This window comes from Salvelinus alpinus, chromosome 10, assembly GCF_045679555.1.
Source record: "Salvelinus alpinus chromosome 10, SLU_Salpinus.1, whole genome shotgun sequence".
Taxonomy (NCBI): Eukaryota; Metazoa; Chordata; class Actinopteri; order Salmoniformes; family Salmonidae; genus Salvelinus; species Salvelinus alpinus.
The window spans coordinates 47,165,628-47,187,718 of NC_092095.1; the positions used below are offsets into that span (position 1 = coordinate 47,165,628).

The 22,091-nt window shown below is 42.1% G+C and overlaps 1 protein-coding gene and 1 pseudogene across 2 annotated transcripts; both read left to right on the forward strand.

Moving 5' to 3' along the window:
• The first annotated feature begins 7,624 nt into the window (after positions 1 to 7,624).
• LOC139532108 (myb/SANT-like DNA-binding domain-containing protein 4) lies at positions 7,625 to 11,354 on the forward strand. 2 transcript variants are annotated; one of them, XM_071329264.1, is made up of 12 exons: positions 7,625 to 8,007; positions 8,299 to 8,369; positions 8,457 to 8,633; positions 8,724 to 8,785; positions 8,868 to 8,954; positions 9,042 to 9,083; positions 9,152 to 9,325; positions 9,405 to 9,440; positions 9,539 to 10,094; positions 10,164 to 10,279; positions 10,376 to 10,487; positions 10,582 to 11,354. In XM_071329264.1, exons 1-8 carry the CDS (start codon positions 7,850 to 7,852, stop codon positions 9,438 to 9,440), a joined length of 807 nt encoding a protein of 268 aa, XP_071185365.1. In that variant the 5' UTR covers positions 7,625 to 7,849; the 3' UTR covers positions 9,539 to 10,094; positions 10,164 to 10,279; positions 10,376 to 10,487; positions 10,582 to 11,354. The 2 variants fall into 2 exon arrangements, with proteins under 2 accessions (XP_071185365.1, XP_071185364.1); XM_071329263.1 differs by lacking the exon at positions 10,164 to 10,279.
• Positions 11,355 to 13,232: 1,878 nt separating this feature from the next.
• The window catches only part of LOC139532933 (partitioning defective 3 homolog B-like), a 218,788-nt pseudogene continuing 209,929 nt past the window's right edge, over positions 13,233 to 22,091 (forward strand).

The following is a 22,091-nucleotide window of genomic DNA, read 5'->3' on the forward strand; positions in this document are numbered from 1 at the left end:
ATTGGGAACCATACCAGGCCAAACACAGAAATACAAAACATAGAACAAAACATAGAATGCAAACACCACCACTCACGCCCTGACCAAACCAAAATAGAGACATAAAAAAGGAACTAAGGTCAGGACGTGACAGACACCCCATTCCCTACATACAGTTGTAGGATCTTAATTTGACACTCTGTTTTCTTTGTTTTTGCCGAGAATTCTCCTGCGCCGCATGATTTACATAAATTCACTGAAAACCTGTACTGACACACAGTTATATTAACAGTATTGCACTAATATACCCTAATTTTGGCTAGCTAATAGCCAAACCACAGATTACATTGGCGGAACATTACATTACATCGGTGGAAAAGTGTGAATGGACTAAACGTTCAAATCCTGTTGCTGCAGGATTTTTTTGCTGCAACAGTACTGGTTAAACTAAGATCATACATCTACACTGCACTACTTGACCAGGTTCCATAGGGAAAGGGAGTAGGAATAGGGAATAGGATGCATTTGGGACACAACCCATATATTGACTGGTTCTGATATGCAACAGGCCTTGTACTCAAAGGTTGTGTTTTTGGCTCTGTTTCACATTGTCCTCAACTCAAACCCTAGTCCATAAACATACTGAAAATAGTCTCTAATTATGGTAACCCACACAACAGCCTTCCTTCAGGATATGGAGGATGAGAATGGTTACATCTGTTTTTTCAACACGGGGGTTTTGGGCCTGGAGAGAATAGTTATGAGTGGAGAGAGAGAGAGAGAATACTGTACTCCATTCATGTCAACTTTAGTTCAGCCATCTACCCACGAACCCGCCTCTTGATACATGATCACCCTGGTGCCCTGACAAAAAACACACACACACACACACACACACACACACACACACACACACACACACACACACACACACACACACACACACACACACACACACACACACACACACACACACACACACACACACACACACACACACACACACACACACACACACACACACACACACACACGCAAGCACCTATACACACACTATTTAGATCACAAACAGTGTAAAGCGGCTGACATTTAGGGTAGGTAGAACGTAACCATTGGTCTGGTTTGACATATTCTCCTACCCCTCTATTGGTTAAGGTCAAGATTGGGGACTGGTTAATATATAAGCTAAAGGTCCTGCATTTGCATTTAGGGGCAACTTTGGGCCATTATGGACTATACTTAAAACTTACATTAACACATTACTGAATTATCAATGACATAAGCACATGAAATGTGCAGTTACGTTGCCCTGTTTCTATCTACCACAACATTGGGAGTTCAAGAGATGGCCCGAGGCGGTTCTGACACATAACCCCGCCGTTGTTTGGTTACGAGGTGAAATTGAATCGGGGTTGTTAAAACATTGCTAGTTGCCCGCCGAATCCTCAGCTGAAAATGAAAACAGAAGACCTGGCGCTCCCTCTATTTGCACAGCTCTCCGTGTGTTTGTGTGTGTGTGTGTGTGTGTGTGCAGCTCTCTCACTGTGAGTGTGTGTGTGTGTGTGTGTGTGTGTGTTACATCCTGATTCCCGCGGCCTTGTCTCCCATAACATTTATGGAGTGAGAATATCCCTGGAAAAACAATACATCCAAGGCAAAGGCATCCTTTGATTTATCGGCACACATACTGTATGCTTAACCTCTAGTAACAGTGACGACAGATCAAATGGATTGGATCTAAATCTTCCAGTTGTTAAAAGGAGGATGACGAAACCCTTGAGATAAAAAGATGTGGATATGTTTCTCACACACACACACACACACACACACACACACACACACACACACACACACACACACACACACACACACACACACACACACACACACACACACACACACACACACACACACACACACACACACACACATAACGGTCCCTCTGTGGGGCTCTGTGAGTAATCCATGTTACTGTTTTAGCCTGTTATTGTAAGCAGGAGGACGGCTATGGATAAAACCTGATCCCACACTGAGCTAAAACACGGAGGTGGTGGCACGACTGCTGTCGATTCTGCTCTTTAAAAACCTGCCACTAATCAAAATCTGAAAGCAAATCAACGACATTATTGACCGCGACAACTACCCTCAGAATTGCACTCCAAGAAAGTTAGACACAAAAACATCCTGCGATTTTTACTGTGTAGTATAGCAGAAGTTAATAAAATCCCAAATGCACACACACACACACACAACCCCCAAACCCTCTTTCGCATTCGCTGTAGGGATGGATGACAGTGGGAACTATTTTGTGCTGAGCATATTGCCCAACACATACGATATTGTTTTACCTCTACCTACCAGACCAGGGGGACAGGTGGATCAGCAAATAGCTACACTGGCTGATCAAAAGGGAAGTGACATCAGAGAACAAAGAGTCAACAGGAAGAAGGACCTTATGAATGTGCTTTCTATTGTTCTTCCCCTTCTAAAGGTAGATATTGTGTGCAAAAAGGATCCATATTGAAAAAAAAGGAACTGTGGGTGGAGAACGTTACACTTTTCAGGTGCAAAAGGAACAGTAAAAAGAGGACTAACTGTTCTACATTGCAGATATGTTATACTTTGTTTAGCGTTTCAATCAGGATGTATAGACTCCCACTTACCTCTAGTAGCATCTATGACGTCGACATGCTCCTACTTATCTTTTGATTTGGTACTGCCGTACAGACCTACTCTACGGTCACAAGACACAGGCCTCCTTATTGGACCTAAGCAAACAGCTGGAGGCAGGGCTTTCTCCCATAGAGCTCAATCTTTATGTCATGGTCTGCCGATCCATGTGAGAGACTCAGACATGATGGTGTGTCATCCCATCTAAAATTAAATACATCAAAAACAAAAGACATGGTGATTGACTTTCGAAGGAACACTACCATGCACACACCACCACTGATAAAAGGTGACCTCATTGAAATAGTGGAGTACAAATAACTTGGCTAGTCATTGACCTCAAGCTGTCCTGGGATCAGTAGACTGACACTATTTAAGAAAAGCCAACAGAGACTGTATTTCCTACGGAAACTGCACTTTTTTAATGTTGATCTAACCATCATGGTTCTCTTTTATAAATCATTAATTGAGAGCATTCTGTCCTACTGCTTGACCTGCTTGTTTGGGAATATCAAGGTTGCACAGAAAAATATGTTGGGCAAGACAGTCCGAACTTGCGGAAAAATCATGGGGCAGCAACAGCAAGAACTGTCATCCCTCTATCTGGGCAGAGCCCTCCATAAGGTGAATAAAACAGTGGTTGACTCTACCCATCCACACCACCCTGAACTTCAGCTCCTTCCCTCTGACCGCAGGTACAGACTACCTAAGGTTAAAAAAAATAGGGCCAAGTACTCTTTTATTCCGAATGCAATTCAATTCTTAGCACTTGCACTATAAAACTGCACTTACCCTGCCTATTTGCTTGCAAATATCCTTAGCTATTTATTTTTATATGTGATATGTTTATTGACTGCTGCAAGATGAATTGCCTCTCTGAGGACATTAAAGTTTTCTGAATCTGAATCTCAACCTTTAAGTCTTTACTGAAGACTCATCTCTTTAGTAGGTCCTATGATTGAGTGGTCTAGCCTAGAGGTGCGAAGGTGAATGGCAAGGCACTGGAGTGACGAACCACCTTTGGTGTCTCTGCCTGGCCGCCTCCCCTCTCTCCACTGGTATTCTCTGCCTCTGACCCTATTACGGGGGCTGAGTGACTGGCTTGCTTGCACTTACCCATGCAGTCCCTAGGAGGGTCAGGGTGCATCATGTCATGCCAGCTATGCTCAAATTGAATGGCTTGAGTAACTGATGTGATCTTCCTGTCTGGTTTTGCACCCCCTCAGGCTTGTGCGGTGGGGAGATCTTCGTGGGCTATACTCAACCTTGTCTCAGGGTAGTAAGTTAGTGGACTGTTGATATCCCTTTGGTGGTTTTGGGGCTGTGCTTTGGCAAAGTGGGTGGGATTATATCCTACCTAGTTGTCCCTGTCCATGTGTAACTTTGGAGGAGTGTCCACCGACCCCCTCTGTTTCAGTCCCCAGAATCTATGCTGCAATAGTCTATGTGCCGGGGAGTTAGGGCCAGTCTGTCCTATCTGGTGTAATTCTCCTGTCTTATCTGGTGTTCTGTGTGATCTTAAGTATGCTCCCTCTAATTCTACTCTCTCTCACATTCTCAATTAAATTCAATGGGTTTTATTGGCATGGGAAACATATGTTTACATTGCCAAAGCAAGTGAAATAAATAATAAACAAAAGTGAAATCTCTCTCTCTGTCTCCCCTCCCAGAGGACCTGAGCCATAGGACCATGACTCAGGACTACCTGGCTTGACGACTCTTGGCTGTCCACGTCCCCAGTCCACCTGGTTGTGCTGCTGATCCAGTTTCTGCTGTTCTGCCGGCCATGGAACCCTGACCTGTTCATCGGATCTGCTACCTTGTCCAGGACATGCTGTTTCGAGCATCCCCACATGAAAAAATACCATTTACAGTATGGCATAAATACTATAGTATTCACTGTAGTGTTTTTGCAGACTTTACTGTAGTAATCATGAAAGTCTGCAAAAACACCACAGTGAATACTGTAGTATCAAATCAAACTTTATTTGTCACATGCGCCGAATACAACAAGTGTAGACTTTACCGTGAAATACTTACTTACAAGCCCTTAACCAACAGTGCAGTTCAGTATTTACTGGAGTATAGTGTAGTATTTACAGTTCACTATAGTACGCACCTCTCTGATTCAGATGGGTTGGGTTAAATGTGGAAGACACATTTTAGTTGAAGGCATTCAGTTGTATAACTGACTAAGTATCCCCCTTTCCATTTCCTTTCCCTTAAAAACACTGTAATAAAAGGAAACTGTGGTATATACTGTAGTAATAAATGTTGTGTTTTTTGCAAATTGTAGTATAATGTAGTATATACTGTAGTGTTTTTGCGGACTGTAGTATACTATAGCATTTACTGTGTTATTTTTGCAGACATTATTGTATTATTTAATATATTGCTTTTGCTTTATTATCTTTGACATAAAAGTGGAGGCTTTCTCCTTGAGAGATCCTACTTAATAAATACAGAAATAGTACATTTTCCAGAACCTATAGGTAGGACTGGGGTCTGAACAGGTAGTTCCGGGCTTCTGCTCTTTTCTATAACTTGTAGGGAACACAATATATGGTATATACTTGGTATGTAGGTTTCTCACTTATGTGTGACACAAATTGGAATATGGGGGAGGGACATGAGCAGGGTATCTGCAAATTAAATACTGTAGTATTTACTATAATTAAAAAACTGTAGTGTTTCTGCGGACTATGGTGTTTTTGTGGACATTACTGTAATATTTAATACAGTGGTTTTTTCTTCTTCTGGATAATTCTGTAATATTTACTGAAGCAGATATGGGCAACTTTGATTGGGGTGGGGATCACAGAAAATCTGAACTCATCATGAGGGGCCGCAGTGGCTCATGGATCTGCGTTCCCGCATCCAGTCAAAGAGCCTCCCTCCTGATAGTGGAGAGAAAAATATTAGAATTTAGAGTTCATTTCCTGGAATTCTATACATTTTGCAACAGGGTGGAGAGAAATGTTTGCAGTGAGAGTGACTAACAAAATCAATTGGGGCCCCCGGTCGGTAACTCGACCATGATTACTACAAGTTTAGATAGCTGGCTAGATGAATTTACCAATCTACAAAATGTTAGCTGACTAATTGAGTGACTGTCAGTGACTGACATAACAAGAGAAAAACTGATGATGCACAACCAAATTTCGAAATTGCACCTTGTGTATTCTACTATTCTAACTCTCAACAGTAAGTTGAGTCCCTGACTGAGTTCCAAAAATGTATCCATGTGCCTAAAAAAGGGGGCCACGGGCCGCCAGTTGCCCATCCCTGTACTGCATAGTATTATATACTATACTACAAAATACTATAGTAAGTAGCACACATAATTGAGGGATACTTCGTTCCTGGTTCCTCTCTATGTTTCTTCCTAGGTTCCTGCCTTTCTAGTAGATTTTTCCTAGCCACTGTGCTTCTACATCTGTATTGCTTTGGGGTTTTAGGCTTGGTGTCTGTATAAGCATTTTGTGACAACTGCTGATGTAAAATACATTTGATTGATTGATGATATAGATACAGGAAAGAACAGCAAGATTAGTGTGTGGGCCATAGTTTCGACTGAACCGCTCTCACCGAGACAATAATGTAGTTCTTTCTTTTGTGTTGAGTCTTAATTCATGACCACAATGAAGCACACACGTCAGTGTAATGGCTTTCATCCTTCACCTGCCACTGCTCCAGTGTGGACATTGACAATACCACAGCACAATAATGCCACTACAATGACACTCATTTCATGCAAGTTGAATGGGTTTGACCACTGCCAAGTCTGTGCACAAAAACCAAAGTCCCACAGTACTATACAGTTAGTCCGCCTCCTACTACAATCACATTGTGGGGGAAAACATCAATTGAATCAATGGCGATGCAAACGCTAGGTGTAACACTGTGTAATCCAACAATTTTTTTTATTCTGAGTGTGTGTGGGATAAACAGTCCACCAGAGAGGAGGAGGACAGGACAGGACAGAATGCAGGATTGGCTAGCTTGGCCTGGGCTACCTACAGAGATGGCTTGGTCCTCTCCCTCTCTCTCTCTCTCTCTCTCTCTCTCTCTCTTTCTCTCTGTCCCTTTCATACCTTGTTGATTGCTGCACTGATGAGATGAGCAGAGGGAAGGAGGCATTGTTCAGTTCACAGTAGGGATATCTAGAGGGGGATTACAATGTCAGAAATTGTAATTGATTGTTGTGATTATGGCTGCGTCCCAAATGGCATCCTATTCCCTGAATAGGGTGCCATTTGGGACGCATTCTATATGAATCCATCAGTTTGTGCTTTTGGGGTAGATGTGGCCAAAGAAAATAACTTTAGAAAAAAGGAAACAGCCAGGATAAGAGGAGGTGGAGTCTGTCTATGTGCATTAATGTGCCATTTAAAATGTAAAAGCAATTTACCAGATGTTTACAGTAGTAATGAGATGGCAGAATCATTCTACGATTATTTTGAGAAGAGAGACAGGTGGGATATTATGGGATCTTGTCAGGAATGGGAGGAGGGGATGAGTTGAGTGGATGTGATAGGAGAGATGAGGGTAGTGAGTTGTGGTTGCACTGTAAATGGGGTGAGGGAGTGGACTATTTCTGAGATCCAAAACGACTGCAAACCAGGGGATTGGATAGGTGGAAGCCATATGGCAACATTTCCTACTTAGCAGTTAGAAGTTGAAGAAAAACTGAATTTAAGATTTTAAATAATAATGTTCTACCTCACCAAATTAAACAGACATTTTCAGGGATTTCATATTAGCATGGTTGGCCGGCTTGAGAAATTAATTTAATAACCTAAACTAAAATATATTTCTTATCATCTTATCAACAAGTCTCTTCGACTAAAGCTGAGGCTTGAATACATTTTTTTTAAGGCCATGGCTGTGTGTTGGAATTATATGCTGACCACATCGCTCGTCCGCGTGTGCCATCGCACACATGTTGATTTTATCACCCCACCAGATGCGATCAGGGGCCTGTTGCACAAAAGTAGAATTAAGACATCCGGGATAAATGACTCAGCTGAGCTCAATGAAGCCAAAACATGTGCGTCCAGGCTTAATTGGTTGCACAAAGACCAAGCCAGGATGAGCAGACACGGATTCATTAAGCCAGGTGAAACCAATCCTGGATAGGTGCGCGCTCACGGCTCACTCAAATAGACCCCGCCACAGATCACAGATTAACTGATTTACCATGGCAACTAGAGCCGCGTACTTTTCCCCGTCGGAAGCACAAATCCTCATGGAGGCATACGAGGAGGTAAAAGATATAATTAAGAAGAAAGGCAACACCGCCACAGTGATAAAGCAAAGAGAAAAAGCGTGGCAAAGTATTGCAGACCGCCTGAATGCGTAAGTAGTGCACAATTACACACTCACCGCTCCGCTGAAACATCACAATTACAATTCAAATATTTAATTCACATCTCCAAAAATGCAGTTGTACTGTAATTATGAAACGGTTAAATTTTTTATTGAAATGCACTGCAGATATGAGTGAAATTGTGTAAAGTAACTCCATCACACTGTATAAAGCTATGATACATTTTTTGATATTTTTACTGAAAACAAGACAAAAATACCAAGTAATTTTTTGCAGTGTGACTCCATTAAATGTGTGTGTGTGTGTGTGTGTGTGTGTAGATTAAACATGAACGGGCCAAAACGGACATGGCAGCAGGTCAAAATCAAATACAAGAACATTCTGCAGAATGGTATGGTCCCTGACTAATATTTAACAAAGCACAAGCATATATTGTACCCAGAAGGTGCCTGCTCACACATTGTCTGTACTGTTTTAGCAGTGAAAAAGAATACCCACAGACAAGGCACGGGTGGTGGGTCACCAAAGGCTGACCTTACCCCAGCAGAGGACATGGCCTTGGAGCTAAATAAAGGCAGGCCCGTCTTAGAGGGGATCCCTGGGGGGAAAGAGACGAGCATAGGTTCCTCCCAAGATGCCACCCGCTTCATTCAAGGTATGTCCTTCCATCTCTACATGGGATACAACCACATTCATATTGAATCAATTTGGACTGTCTGACTTTGGTTTACCTATTGCCTTGCAGTGTCTGGCAGCACTGTGTTCCTGTTAGAGCCACCAGCACAAGCACCAGACGATGCTGATCCAGTGAGTACTCCATCAAAGGCATACTGTAGGCCTGGCATGTCTTGTCTACTAGCTTCAATATGAATCCGATTAAATGTGATAGGGTGAAGGCCCCAGTGCAGCAGCAACAGCACATGATGGAGACGATGATGAGGAGGAGACCATCTCTCTGGATTCCAGAAGGCATGAGGTATCATGTTAAGACTGTGAAAGTACTATTTACTCTACAATGGTGAGGAGTCCTCATCAAAATCAAAAAATCTAATTTCTTTTACAGGACCCAGATGCTATACAGTGGGAAAACCAGCCTGGCAACATAGTGCGTATTAATAAAAGGACACCACATCCTGCCAAATTCCAGCTGCGCTAATTGTATTGTGTTCACAGAGCTCACAAGCTATCAGAAAGTTGTATGGCAACCACCTCCGGCGCCAAATAGAACTGGCAGACATAGACATTCAGTACAAGAAGAAAAAGATGGAAAATCTTGCACTGGAGTCCGAAATAAAAAAGAGGACAATTAGGAAACTGGACCTTGAAATAAAAAAACTTGAGAGGGAGGTGAGATATGCCTTCAATGTACACTGTATGCTAACTGTAACACAAATGTATTAATCATTATTTTTCTTTCCTCCCCCAGCTCCAAGAAGATGACACAGCTCAAAATAAAAATTAGGTATATTCTCGTAAAGTCAAGTGAGCCATGACATATGAGCTCTTATTGTGAGCACACAGGACGGTGGCATCTTTCTAAGGTTTTTTTTATTTTCCCAGCAATCAGTACAACCAAGTCATCGTTATAAGGCATCGCCCTCTTTTGCCCACCCCCCCAGCACCAGGTGTGGCCACTAGCCTATATGAAGGCCCAAAATTGTGTGTTCCTTTCTGCTCTGACAATGGCATGCCCATTCGTGCGAGATGTGGTGGATGAAGAAGCACTTGTGCTGAGGAGAGCCTTCAGGCGAGAAAGGGTCTTCAGGGACCGGTTGGACCCACTGGCCTTCCCTGATGACCATCTATATGAAAGATACAGGTTTTCTGCAGATGGCATCAGGTATCTATGCAGACTACTGGGTCCCAGGATTAAGCACCGCACTGCACGGAGCCATGCACTGAGTGTGGAGCAAATGGTTTGTGTGGCCTTGCGCTTTTTTTGCTAGTGGAGCCTTCCTGTACTCAGTGGGGGATGCAGAACAGCTGAACAAGGCCACAATTTGCCGCACAATAAGGAGTGTGTGTCTGGCTATCAAAGCATTAGCAGATGTCTTCATCTCCTTCCCTGGCCACAGAAGACTCTGTGACATCAAAGAGGAGTTCTATAGGATTGCAGGTAAGAGGATCTACAAATTACAGGACAACTGTTAACACATAGTAGGATACTCATTACTTTGTGTGACAGGTTTCCCCAATGTCATTGGTGCAGTGGACTGCACACACATAAGGATAAAAGCCCCCTCAGGTGCCCATGAGGCCGATTTTGTGAATAGGAAATCCTTTCACAGCATTAATGTTCAGGTGAACATAACTTTTTGATATTGTCCATTGACGAACACTCTGCATTGCCAGTGATGTGCATTGATTGGTGTAATATTCCTCATCTTATGATTTCAGATGGTCTGCAATGCTGACTGTGTGATCAGCAATGTTGTGGCAAAATGGCCTGGCTCAGTCCATGACTCCAGAATCTTTCGGGCCTCTGAAATCTATCAGTGCCTATCACAAGGTAAGCCACACAACCCCTATTTATAACCATCATGGCTGTGTCAAGAATATCACTGTGTTTATGAGGTAGTAATGATGAGATTTTGTGTTGACAGGTGAATTCTCTGGTGTGTTGCTGGGAGACAGGGGGTATGGCTGCCAGCCTTTTCTCCTGACACCTTTCACAGACCCCCAGGAAGCACAGCAGGCCTACAACCATGCCCATGCCAGGACCAGGGCCAGAGTTGAAATGACCTTTGGCCTCCTGAAGGCACGCTTTCACTGCCTTCACAAATTAAGGGTCAGCCCTGTTAGGGCATGTGATATTACTGTGGCTTGTGCTGTCCTCCACAATGTGGCCTGCCTGAGGAAGGAGAGGGCCCCCAGAGTGCCACCAGCCATGGACTGGGACAATCCGGCAATCTTCCCTGATGACGACAGTGGTCGGCTGCTGAGGGACCAATATGTGTTGAATTATTTTAGTTAGTATGTGTGCTTTCAATTTTGGTTAAATATGTCCTGCGGTGGCAGAGGAAATTGGTTTTTTTTGGGTTCGTTTTTTGACGAATTTGGCCTCTTATGATGTTTGTGCGGTATACTGTGTGTAATACAAGGCTGCAGGGAGGCTACTGCATCCATTCATTTGTCTGTTCAGTTGATGTGTATGGATTTGTCCTGCATTTATTTTAGTGTGCAGACATGCAGGGTGTGTTATATACAGACCTTTGAATGTGTATGTATCATTTTGTATAATATGCTTGGATTCTGTGCTTTCCATCTTGTAGAGTCACTGTGACTTCAGTTTCGAAAGGAGCTGATGGTTTACCTGCTTTGTTTTGTCCTTATTCAATAAAGGAACATAATGTTACACATTGTGTTTTTATATTCATATGGAATGTGTATTTGTTTATATGACAGAGTACTAGGGCCACACTGAAGAAAAAGGATAAAGTCATAAATTTATGAGGCTGGTTCTTTCTGCAGAAAAGCTACATATTGTTTTTACAGTTTTGATACTTATGACAATGTGATACTTAATATTCTGGCACATCAGCATGTCTTTGTTTATGAAACCATACTGAAGTACAATTTCACGAAATGCCCCACATCTGTCATTTTAACAACTGTCCTCCTTTAAAACAACTGGTTACAATATTATGACTTGTGTTTTTTTCCCCTCTGTGGCCCTAATATTCTATCATTTTATATATAGCCTTATAGTCTATGGGAAACTGTAAATTATCTAATGATAGCAACATCATCTAAAAATCATTTTTTATCCAAAATCATTGAAATTAATGATCACAAACGTTTAAATAATAACAGTGGGTCTAGTTATATGTGATAACAATGTATAGTGAGCAGTGAAATAACTATTGGTTTCCATTTGTGGTGACTGCTGACTGACATTAGGGATGAGATTAAATAGATCCTGGAATTTAGCCTGGTCTGGAGCAGGCTAGCTCCACAGAATAAATCTCCATGGTAATTTATACCATAACATATCCTCCTGCCCCCTATCCATCTTTAGTGCAACCGGATTACGGATCAATTGAGCCAGGATCACCAAGATATCCTGGCTTAATCCCTTATCCTAGTTTTGTGCAACAGGCCCCAGGACATGCAGGTTGAAATATCAAAACAAACGCTGAAACAACTATATTATTTGGGAACAGGTCGAAAAGCATTAAACATTTTTAGCTAGCTAGCTTGCTGATGCTAGCTAATTTGTCCTGGGGTATAAACATTGGGTTGTTATTTAACCTGAAATGCACACAGACAATTAATCCACAGATAAAAGGGTAAACCGAGTACGTTTCTAGTAATCTCTCCTCCTTCAGGCTTTGTATTTTTTCTTTGGACTTTATATTGCGGTTCACATCCAACTTTAAGGTGCATTACCACCACCAACTGTACTGAGTGTGGACCTAATTTCATCTTTCAATCACCCACATGGGTATATGCTCCTAAAAAACAATGAGATGGGAGAGACTTGCAGGTTATATTTTAGCTGCTGGCTACGCAGACTCACAAGCAGTGTGGGTGAAATTATTGAAAGATACATTTATTTTGCAATGCTCGCTCACGCATGCGATCAGCATATTAAGCCCTCAATCACTTGCCATAATTGACCCTTTGACAAAGTGTAGACAGTGATTTGCTCGTGGTTGTTTGGTAGGCATGTTTCTGCTTTGAACTTGTAACCTTTTAAAACGTAGGGTATAAAATCAAAGCAGGGTTTATGGTAAACAGGCTCTACGTCGTTTACAATCATTGTCATGTTGAAAAGAAAATGGCTTAAAGTAGGTAAGACGAGGAAGTTGAACCTTTGAGAAGATAAATATTCGAAGCAATCGTTGATACGTTTATCAACAGCCTAACATTGGGTCGTCACTAGTTACCACAGTCAGTCATAAACCATGCTCATTTAAAAACTGTATCTTATTAAAATCCGATTTTAAACCTAACCACTCTGCTGACCTTAAATTCATTTTTGTTTTCATACATTTTTACGATAGGGCTATAGCCAATGTTGACTTCGTGGCTGTAGTAACTAGTGGAAACCTATCATTGACGTGATTTATGTTGATCAAATTCCGGGTGTCAGTGCAATGATCAACAGGTATATTTCAGCACACAAAATAATGAAAGCTACTCCGTTTATTAATTTGACCGATAATTGAGAAAAGCTAATGTTTTTTTTTATCGTAAATTGTAGTTTTGAGTAGTAGTCATTTTGTCAGTGTAAATTCGTCCAGTGACACATATGCTCCAGTTTCGGTTGAGCCTTGTGCGGTATCAAGCGCTTCGCAGCATCGCACATGTGAATGAATCACAGAGGAATATACAGATGATCAAAGGAGGCTGTTCTTCAAAAACTTTTTTTCGGATGACAAGGACAACATGAAAGTCACTAACTTTTGGAGCAACTGCAGTGGTCGTTCCGTGTAAAGGAGAATGGACAGTTCGGGAGTTGATAGACCAAGCCAACCAGAGATATCGAAAGATTCTGGAACAGGTAAGCAAAATGGACTCTCTGAATATATTAACGCATTTTACGTTGGCTGACATTTTTGTTTTTACATCCTTCCTTTTAATCAGGTTAGTTTTCCATTAAAATGTATTATTGATACAATTTTTAAACGATAGATAACGACATATTTTCCTACATTAGGCTATATTCATTAACGTTACCTCTGGAAACGGAAGCCGTTTACCCTTTTAACATAACGGTACGAAACGGGGAGTGACTTACCTGCGTTTGTCCAATAGAAACTCGTTTTCTTTGCAAAATAATTTCCAAGCCATAGATACATATGCTTGCAACCCCCATTTTATTATCTGGACAGAGTGTATATACCAGGCTACAAATCAACGGGACACTTTGTAAATAACCTTTAATCACTTTCTTTGAAAGCACCAGAAAGCCAGGTGTTAGTGGTCTATATGAGTATCATGTGCCCCAGCTAGCAAGCTGTCTAGAGATGTACTATGAGGCTCTTTTAAAACGGTCAGTATCTCCCTGTGCAGGTGGGACTCTGTGTTTGATGTGCTCTGCATCGTTTCGCCTAGCCTGTGTGGCGGACAACAGCCTTTGTCCTCTGACTGATGGGGGATTAGGGTGGCTGACAGCTCAGTGTTATCAGCTGGTTTTCCCTGGCACGGTGGCGGGAGCCCGGTGATGGACAGGGTTATGCCAGGCAGGCAGTGGGGATGGATGGCTTCCCATTAGAGCTTCCACCCAGGCACCCACCTACGTTGGTGGGCTCTCATCTGCCAGGTCTCCCCAGGCCCTTGGCTGACTGGGTCTGCTTCCCAAATTGCATCCTATTCCCTATAAAGTGCTCTATTTTTGACAAGGGCCTAAGTGAAAAAGTAGTGAACTATATAGGAAATGGGGTGCCATTTGGGACGACACTGAATTTCATTTGCAGCCCCACATCCAGGTGAATTTTCCCCCTGCCATTGGTTATAGGACCCTGAGTTTGTCCTGATCAGGTCACATGGAAAAAAGCTCAGGGACTTACTATATGTGGCTGCCTAGCTACCCTTGTCTAAATTATGTTTGGCTTCAATTGGTAGAATTAGCAGAAGCCTCTTCGTGGCCAATTATGTGTGAGACACATCTCACTCACCTAGAAATCCCTCGGACATGATCAAAACAAACCCAGGGTCCCACAGGGTGAAATACCCCGTTAATGCGTCTAGTGAGATTCATCCTAGGAACAATCAAGAGTTTGGCTGGCGAAGTTCCACTCTATCGTCAACCATGAACTTTACAGCTCTCTAATTGCCTGCCACTAGTGTGACAGCGTTCATAGACCGTGTCAGGTGTCCTTGGCTTAAATAGAGATATCCTGGGTCTGTGGGAAGAGGCACACAGAGGAATGTCAGTCACGCTCTCTCAGTGGAAAAGGGAAGGTAGTGTACCTGCATGGTTTGTCCCTGCCACTCAGGTTACAGCCATAGAGAGCAATGAGTTCTCTGTAGCTATTAGGGTTGCACATTTTGGGGAATATTCAGAGGTGGAAACTTTCTGCAGGAATATTTGGGAATTAATATTAATACCGTGTAAATGTAAAGTTTTTTTGCATTGGATATATTTACCATATATGTAGACAGAAACGTAAAGCTTTTACCTTATCATAAGTAGACATAATTGCAAATGATTAAATCCTTCCAATAGAAATTTTAAAAACGATTTAGTTACGAATTGAACTTTAATTAAATGAGTTGACTCTTCACATGGGATGATTTCACTGAACAACAAAAGACAGGGAATATTGAATGATCCCCAATGATCCATCGCATCTCCCAAAAACGTTTTCAACATACAGTTGAAGTCGGAAGTTTACATACACTTAGGTTGGAGTCATTAAAACTCATTTTTCAACCGCTCCACCAATTTCTTGTTAACAAACTATAGTTTTGGCAAGTCGGTTAGGACATCTAATTTATGCATGACAAGTCATTTTTCCAACATTTGTTTACAGACAGATTATTTCACATATAATTCACTGTATCACAATTCCAGTGAGTCAGAAGTTTACATACACTAAGTTGACTGTAACTTTAAACAGCTTGGAAAATTCCAGAAAATTATGTCATGGCTTTAGAATCTTCTGATAGGCTAATTGACATAATTTGAGTCAATTGGAGGTGTACTAGTGGATATATTTCAAGGCCTACCTTAAAACTCAGTGCCCCTTTGCTTGACATCATGGGAAAATCAAAATAAATCAGCCAAGACCTCAGAAAAAAAATGTGTAGACCTCCACAAGTCTGGTTCATCCTTGGGAGCAATTTCCAAACGCCTGAAGGTACCACGTTCATCTGTACAAATAATAGTACGCAAGTATAAACACCATGGGACCACGCAGCCGTCATAGCGCTGAGGAAGGAGACAATTCCATGTACAGATAAGCAGTTAGATTAAACAACTCCTTTGTAAGATACATGTTTTAAAATGAAACATGTATGGATACAGATGAATTAACACTCCTCAGTTAGCAGGCTCAAGCAAGGTAAAACCCACATGGTAGCAAAAACTAACTAGCAGAAATTGTTATCAAGTTATAAATGATTTAAACACACTTTGCTGTTGGCTACTATTTACTAGTTAACAAAAATGTTTGTCATATAAAATATATTAAATATACACCCCACCCAGTATTGTAATCAAAACTTACCAGATTGCATGTAGTTCTTAGCTCAGACAGTTTAGTAGTGTTGGCTCAATAGCATTTCATTTGTGTGCAATATCTTGAGATTCAGCTGTACATGTGATGGAAGAGTGCACTGTGCATGCAGAGGGTTGAAAATCCATTGAATTGGGGATAGTTTAACCAAAATATATAGTTTAACCAAAATATGCCACAAGACCTAGAATTGCCTTATGTTTATCCCACAAAAAAGGTTCACTGTTATAAGGTAACTATTTTATCATTTTAAGCTAAATTCCGAAAATTCCCAGATATATCTTCCCATGGAAAATGTCCGGAAAAATTCAGGAAATTTACCGGAAAGTCTGACCCTTTTAAACCCTAGTAGCTACGTTTCCATCAATTATATTTTTAAAAATTGACCAGTGGAGGCTCCTCATAGGAGGAAGGGGTGGACCATCTTCCTCAGTGAATTTCTAGAAAATATAAATAGTGAAACATAAAAAAAGTTATCCTTTTTTAGATAACTATGCTAAATATATTGACTTATATTCACCAAAATAATTGATTAAAACACACAGTTCTGCAATGAAGGTCAATAGTACCTTCAGCAGCACACACAGCTAGCTTCTGTCCTCCACTGAGTACGTTGACTTCAATACAAAACCTACAGTGGTTGCTCCACTAAAAGGTTTTTGATTATGCTGCGGGACTTAGAAGTAATTTGTGGTTTAGTGCGTCACCACTTCATTGCTCCATACCAGCGCAAGGGGGAGTTGGAGCACTGATTATGCTTTTGGGTCCTACTGTGTCTCTAACTGACAATGAATGGGCGACATTAACCTACATAGAAACTGATATGTCACGGTCGTTATATAAATAATCGGACCAAGGCGCATCGGACCAAGACGTGAGTAGAGTTCCACATATTTATTACAGTGAAACTTCAAAACAACAAAGAATTAACGAACGTGCAATACGTAGCGCACATAGGCACTCATACAAACAATATCCCACAACGCAGGTGGGAAAAGGGAAACACTAAGTATGATCCCCAATTAGACTAATACACTAACATAGAAATAAACTCACTAGAAATCCCCCTAGTCACACCCTGACCTAAAACACCATAGAGAATCCCGAAGGCTCTCTATGGTCAGGGCGTGACATGATAATTGTACATGACTTCAGTATTACTTACTAAAACTGTTGTTACACTAAGGATTTTATTTTAAGATTATTTTGCTCTTACTGTAGTACTGTAGCCCACTCCTGACCGGTCACGTTGTGCAGCACCTGAGTGGTGCAACGGTTTAAGATACTGCATAGCAGTGCAATCGGAGTTGCTACAGATGCTGGATCAATACCCATGCCGGCTTCGACTGGGAGACCCATGAGATGACTGTAGATTCTTTGTTTTTCTCCCTCTATAAACAGAAATCAATAATTCTAAATAACAAACTGGCTTTATTTACAAATTAGTAACAATGTCTCACCCCATGTTCAAGAAGGGCCTTTTTCTCACTCATTTACGTTATTTGAAAACAAAATAATCTCCAAAAGTGTTATTTTTTTTAAAACAAAGCGATTTATTAATAATTTAGAATTATATAAAAGTCCCTTGGCTATTCTCACTGATATATTATTAACCCTGTTATTAGCAGGACAATATATATTGGTCATATTGGTCATGGCTCCCGAGTGGTGCACAATGGAATTGCCTTGCAGTTCTCCAGCTGTATCCACTGAAAGTGCGCAAGGTTCAAGGCACGAGGGCAGGGGGCACGGGATGGGATGCAGAGCCGCGCACAGAAGACAGACCTAGCCAATGGGGGAGGGGGGGTGGACCCCCACCCCACCCCGCCACACTGGGTAGCTGGACAATAGACTTGCCTAGATGGAGGGTAGGGGGAGAACTCTATCGCCAAATGTATTTCTAAGTTAGGTTCTAAGTTAAGTATTATTATTTATTATGTATCACATCCGACCGTGATTGGCAGTCCCATAGGGCGGCGCACAATTGGCCCAGCGTTTCTCTCCCTCTAAAAACAGAAATAAATGTTTTGGCCTTTACAAATATTATTTTGGCCTTTATTCAGATTACAAATGATCACTTGAATTTATTTATTTTTTAAACGAAATAACCTCCAAAATATCGTTATATATTATCAAGTTATAGCGGCACTTACATAAAGCTGAGTGACTCACTCGTTCATGGCTTTGGATCAAAGTAAGTACGAACATTCTTTCTGATAGTCTTTAATAAATACATGTTTTGGTTATCCTGACCTGGACACCATGTATAGTATTATAATTGCCCATTATGGGCTATTAGCAGGACAATATACCTTTACCAACACCTCTCTGTATTTTGATACTTTGTGGATGGGGCCTCCTAACTAGGAAATCAGGGCACCAAGGAAAATCTTCAGATTACAAAGTTTTTACGCCCAGTGTGTTGTCGGGATCTCTGTTGGAATCATCAGTCCTGCTGTTGGAGAGTTCATCCGAGTCTCTCTCTCTCTCTGCTTCCCTGAAGATCAGTCTTTCGTGTTATCATTCAGAAATGTTCTCATAGAATAGATGTTTTGGCGGTTGTTGGTCTTTGCATCCCAGGTTGACATAATTTCTAGCTGCAGACTAGTAATTAGAATCTAAGATTTGCTCTTATTCTGTAGGGATCGATAGTCTGGTCTCAGAGTCTAACCATTTCCGCCGTGAAGCCAATGCTCCACGTGGTATGGTTAGGAATTCAACAACCATTTCAACCTTAGCTTATACTGAGGGTTTTGTGGTCCATCGAGGTATGTGTGTTCTGAAGAGGATTTCCTCAGGAGGGGTTTTTATTCGTAACAATAGAAAAGGCGGGTCTATGACGCCAGATCATGTCTGTGCTCATGGCGGGCCAATTGTATTCCCTTTAAAGTTTAATTTTAATTAAAGGTTTAACATCACCTTACATAATTCCACAAATAGTTTCATCTTTACTCATTCATTTTATACAAGAATTAGATGCAAACCCCATAATTGAGAAATGTACACATTCAGAGATATAGTTATGTGTGTTTCCTGTCCTCTCTGAGGTCACCAAATGAAACACACTCGTTATACCCGTCCCTTAAATGTCCATGGACAATTCCCACCTTCTCACAAGTGGACATTTTGTATCAAATGCCCATTTGAAATCCTTTGTTCTCTCTGTGTCTCTTTCTGCATGGCCGGGGGAGAGAGTCTCCGCCAGGAATTTACGACCTGAGATAACAGAACCTAGGTGTGAGTGAGTGAGGCCACAATCTATACCCAGAAAGGGCCACATCATGACACTCTAAAAACAGAAATAAATGTTTTGGCCTTTATTCAGAAATCTTGCTTGTTTGTAGGTGACCAAATACTTATTTTCCACCATAATTTGCAAATAAATTCATTAAAAATCCTACAATGTGATTTTCTGGATTTTTTCTCTCTCATTTTTGTCTGTCATAGTTGAAGTGTACCTATGATGAAAATTACAGGCCTCTCATCTTTTTAATTGGGAGAACTTGCACAATTGGTGGCTGACTAAATACTTTTTTGCCCCACTGTAGGTCCTGGATGTCAGGAAGCTTGGCCCCAGTGAAGTACTAGGCTGTACGCACTACCCTCTGTAGCGCCTTACGGTCAAATGCCGAGCAGTTGCCATACCAGGCGGGGATGCAACCGGTCAGGATGCTCTCGATGGTGCAGCTATCAAACTTTTTGAGGATCTGGGACCCAAGACAAATCTTTTCTGTCTCCTGAAGGGGAAAAGGTGTTGTCGTGCCTTCTTCACAACCGACTTTGTGTGTTTGGACTGTGATAGATCGTTAGTGATGTGTACACCAAGGAAACCACTTGAACCTCTCGACCCGATCCACTTCAGTCCCGTTGATGTTAATGGTGGCCTGTTCTCCTTTTAGTCCATGATCAGCTTCTTTGTCTTGCTCACTTTGATAGATAGGTTGTTGTCCTGGAACCACACTGCTAGATCTCTGACCTCCTCCCTATAGGCTGTATCATTGAAGTCGGTGTTCAGTCCTACCACTGTTGTGTCATCGGCAAACTGAATGATGGTGTTGGAGTCGTGCTTGGCCATGCAGTCGTGGGTGAACAGAGAGTACAGGAGGGTACTAAGCACGCACCCCTTAGGGGCCCCAGTGTTGAGGATAAGCGTGGCAGATGTGGTGTTGCCTACCCTTACCACCTGGGTGCGACCTGTCAATGTCCAGGATCCAGTTCAGAGGGAGGTGTTTAGTCCCAGGGTCCTTTATGGGCAATATGGTGTTGAACACTGAACTGTAGTCTATGAACAGCATTCTCACATAGGTGTTGCTTTTGTCCAGGTGGGAAAGGGCAATTGAGATTGCGTCATCTGTTGGGGCGGTATGTGAATTGGAGTGGGTTTAGGGTTTCTGGCATGACGGTATTGATGTGAGCCATGACCAGCCTTTCAAAGCACTTCATGGCTACCGACGTGAGTGCTACGGGGCGGTAATCATTTAGACAGGTTACCTTCACTTTCTTGGGCACAGGGACTATGGTGGTCTGTTTGATACATGTAGGTATTACGGAGTTGGCCAGGGAGCAGTTGAAATGTCAGTTAAGGGGGGCGCTAGTGAGCGTGCTATGGAGTAGACGTGCTTTGCTAGAGCTCCGCTCAATTTTGAAACAAATTAATATTTATCTTAACCTCTAAAAACCTGTAACTTGAAACATAGTCTGGCAATATGACAAAGGGAAAAGGCCCATAAAAAGGGGGCACTAAACAAGATAATTTGAATGAAAGAGACAACAAACCAATTTCAACATCGCCGACCCACGAGGAGTTAGCTGAAGATGCTAGCTCCCAAGAGTTCCCCACAGAACCAACTCAGAGACCTACTGGCTGCTATAAACTCACTAAGCAAGAAGGTGGACACAAGGTTGGCTGATATCTCAAAGAGTATTTGGACTTTGACTGAAACTGTGAAGGCAACTAAGGGCAGGATGCATGAGGTTGAGCGGACGACAGTCAATCACGAGGCCAGGCTACAGGCCATAGAGAAACAGTGCACATCGTTCAAAAATGACACCAGAACCCTGAAAGCCCGATTGGAAATGCTCGAGTCGCATTCAAGACTCCAGAACATCTGAATATTTGTGATCCAGGAAGACACTGAGAAAGGGAAACCCACTGAATTTGTCTTGGAGCTGATACCGGCATTCAAAACGGACATCCTGATCGACCGCGCGCACAGATCACAGGCAACGAAGCCGGCCAAGGGCGCGCCACCAAGGCCCTTCATCACACGGCTGCACTATCCCCAGACCAGAGATCTCATCCTCAAGCTGGCTAGTCAAAAGTTCCCCCTTAACTACAACGAAGCCAGGGTGTCTTTCTTCCCAGATATTACTTCTGAGGTGAGGAACCAACGGAAAGAGTATGATGAGTTACGCAAGAAATGCAGGGCAGCCAACATCCGATATGGATTCCTCTTCCCAGCCCGGTTTAAGGTGACAGTCGAGGGATCAACACGTATGTTAGACAACCCAAAAGAAGCCAACTGTTTCAACTGGCTAAATGGCCAAATAGAGGCCAGGAATGGGTTTGAATTTCCTGCCTATGTCTTTTCGATCAGAAGATCAGAAATTGGGACTTATATGATGGGTGAGATGTTAGGCTAAACAATGCTATATAAGCCATATCATCTTTTAGCGCCACTCAGCCCCTAACGTGAGAGTGAAGTGTTATTTAATATTAGTTTATAAGCGTAGCATCTATAGATGACGAGTTAGTTCAAGCTGTATGTCTAGACCCCCTAAGGTTTGTGTGTTAGTCAAGGAGTGCTTCGTTTGGGGAAGTAACTCAGTAATGAGACGGAAGGGGGGAGGGGCTCTGTGTTTTATGTTCACATTTAATACAGGTTGCATGACAAGATCCCGCACTGCGGGTCGTTTTTCTTTTGGGT

What these genes read in the sequence shown, in the direction of transcription:
- LOC139532108 (XM_071329264.1), top strand. Translation starts at nt 7,850, where the DNA reads ATGGCAACTAGAGCCGCGTACTTTTCCCCGTCGGAAGCACAAATCCTC. An exon ending in CACCAGACGATGCTGATCCA is followed by an intron (nt 8,786 to 8,867) that starts GTGAGTACTCCA and finishes TAAATGTGATAG; the next exon opens with GGTGAAGGCCCCAGTGCAGC. An exon ending in AAAACCAGCCTGGCAACATA is followed by an intron (nt 9,084 to 9,151) that starts GTGCGTATTAAT and finishes TTGTGTTCACAG; the next exon opens with AGCTCACAAGCTATCAGAAA.